At 42.3% G+C, this 1990-nt stretch overlaps 1 protein-coding gene across 1 annotated transcript in view; it reads left to right on the top strand.

Moving 5' to 3' along the window:
• Sept14 (septin 14) overlaps positions 1-1990 on the top strand; it is a 25025-nt gene that overhangs the window by 5983 nt on the left and 17052 nt on the right. The window contains exon 3 of the mRNA XM_013350314.1: positions 431-626. Within this exon, the coding sequence (XP_013205768.1) occupies positions 431-626 (196 nt within the window). The remainder of the gene's footprint in view (positions 1-430; positions 627-1990) is intronic.

Genomic DNA, 1990 nt, shown 5'->3' with positions numbered 1-1990 from the left:
ATCTAGCTCTGTAGACCAGGCTGGTCTCGAACTCACAGAGATCCGCCTGCCTCTGCCTCCCGAGTGCTGGGATTAAAGGCGTGTGCCACCATCGCCCGGCAGTTTTTTTTTAAAATATTAATAACAGGCACAATCCACAGCTGAAGCACTCTCTATTTTCCTATCATCTGAAGTTCATCCTTTGGCCATTTTGAAATGTGCTTTTTTATTAGCTATAGTCATTCTGCTGTGCAGAATGATATAAAAACTCACTCCTGTGTATTTGAAGCAATGTGTGCTCCTATCCATAAACCCCAATTCTAGCCACAGCCTGTTGCGATCATTCTGCCCTTCCCTTTTAGAAGCGCGACCATTTAGAACCATTTAAACCACTCGTTGAGGCTGGGCCCTCTCTTACACCTCTGCGATGATGAGCTTATGTTTGTTACAGGAGAAACTGGAATCGGCAAATCAACACTGATCAACACATTGTTCAATATTAATCTGAAAGAGAACAAGACCTCCCATTTCTATTCAAAGGTTGGACTTAAAGTGAAGACATACGAACTTCAGGAAAGAAACATTCCCCTGAAGTTGACTGTTGTGAAGACAGTGGGGTACGGCGATCAGATAAACAAAGAAGCCAGGTTAGTGCTTTCTTATGGTTTTTAAATTAATTTTTAAAGTTAGCATGAAAGGTATTGGGTTTTATTATGATGCGTTTTATTCTCTTTAAAAAATAAGTAGAGATCACTCCTTCTCTCTCTCTCTCTCTTTAGATTTATTTATTATGTGTACAATGTTCTGTCTGTCTCTATGCTTGCTGGCCAGAAGTAGGCACCAGATTTCATTACAGATGGCTGTGAGCCACCATGTGGGTGCTGGGAACTGAACTCAGGACCTCTGGAAGAACAGTCAGTGCTCTTAACCTCTGAGCCATCTCTCCAGCCCCCCCCCCTTTTTTTTGAGACAGGTCTTGCTATGTAGCCCCAACCATCCTGGAACTCTCTCTATAGAATCAGCCTGACTTTGAACCTGCCTCTGCTTCCTAAGTGCTTGGATAAAAAGTATGTGCCATCAGGCAGTGTGTTTTGATATTTTATTTAAAATCCTTCTCATTTCAACAAATTGCCTTATATTTGCTAGGCTAAATTGTATTATCTTAAATTTTTTATTTTTATCATTTTAACTGTGTGTGTGTGAGAGTTTGTGTGTGTGTGAGTTTGTGTGTGTGTACATACTAGGTGTCTGTAGATAATGGAGACATTGGAGTCTTTTCAGTTAGTGGAGGTTGTGAGCCATTTGATGGATGCCAGGAACTGAACTCAGGTCCTCTGAAAGAGCAATAATGTACTCTTAACCACTGAGCCATTTCTTCAGCCCTAAACTGTACTTTCTTCTATGGTAATTGATGTCTTTTCTTCTGGCTTTTAATTCTTTCCTCATGAAGTAATATTATGATGAAATGGGTGCTTTTATATATCTAGTGTAGTTGCTTTATTTAAAATTTTTATTTTATGTGAATGGGTGTTTGGCCTGTGTGTGTGTCTAGGTACGACATGTATGCCTGGTGTCCATGGAGACTGGAAGAGAGTGTTAGATCCCCTGCAAATGGAGTAACAGAGAGTCGTGAGCTTCCATGTGGATGCTGGGAATCGAACCTGGGTCATCTAGAAGAGCAGCAAACGGTCTTAGCTGACTCACCTTTCTAGCCTGCTTTGCCTCAGCTCTGACGTAATGGCATCATGTGAGCAGCTTAGAATTAGCCAGGATGGAAATATGGGAATATTCAAACCACTGAAATCAGAAAAGTCATCCTTCCTCTTCCTTCCTCCTCCTCCTGTGTGTATGCCTGCAGGCCATAAGAGGGCACCAGATCTCATTACAGATGGTTGTGAGTTATCATGTGGTTGCTGGGATTGAACTCAGGTCCTTTGGAAGAGCAGTCAATGTTCTTAACCTCTGAGCCATCCCTCCAGCCCTCCTCCTCCTCCTCCTCCTCCTCCTCCTC

This window comes from Microtus ochrogaster, chromosome 2 (genome assembly GCF_000317375.1).
Source record: "Microtus ochrogaster isolate Prairie Vole_2 chromosome 2, MicOch1.0, whole genome shotgun sequence".
In the NCBI taxonomy this organism is placed as follows: Eukaryota; Metazoa; Chordata; class Mammalia; order Rodentia; family Cricetidae; genus Microtus; species Microtus ochrogaster.
Note: the sequence above shows the minus strand (reverse complement) of the source record. Positions and strands in the feature narration are given on the sequence as shown.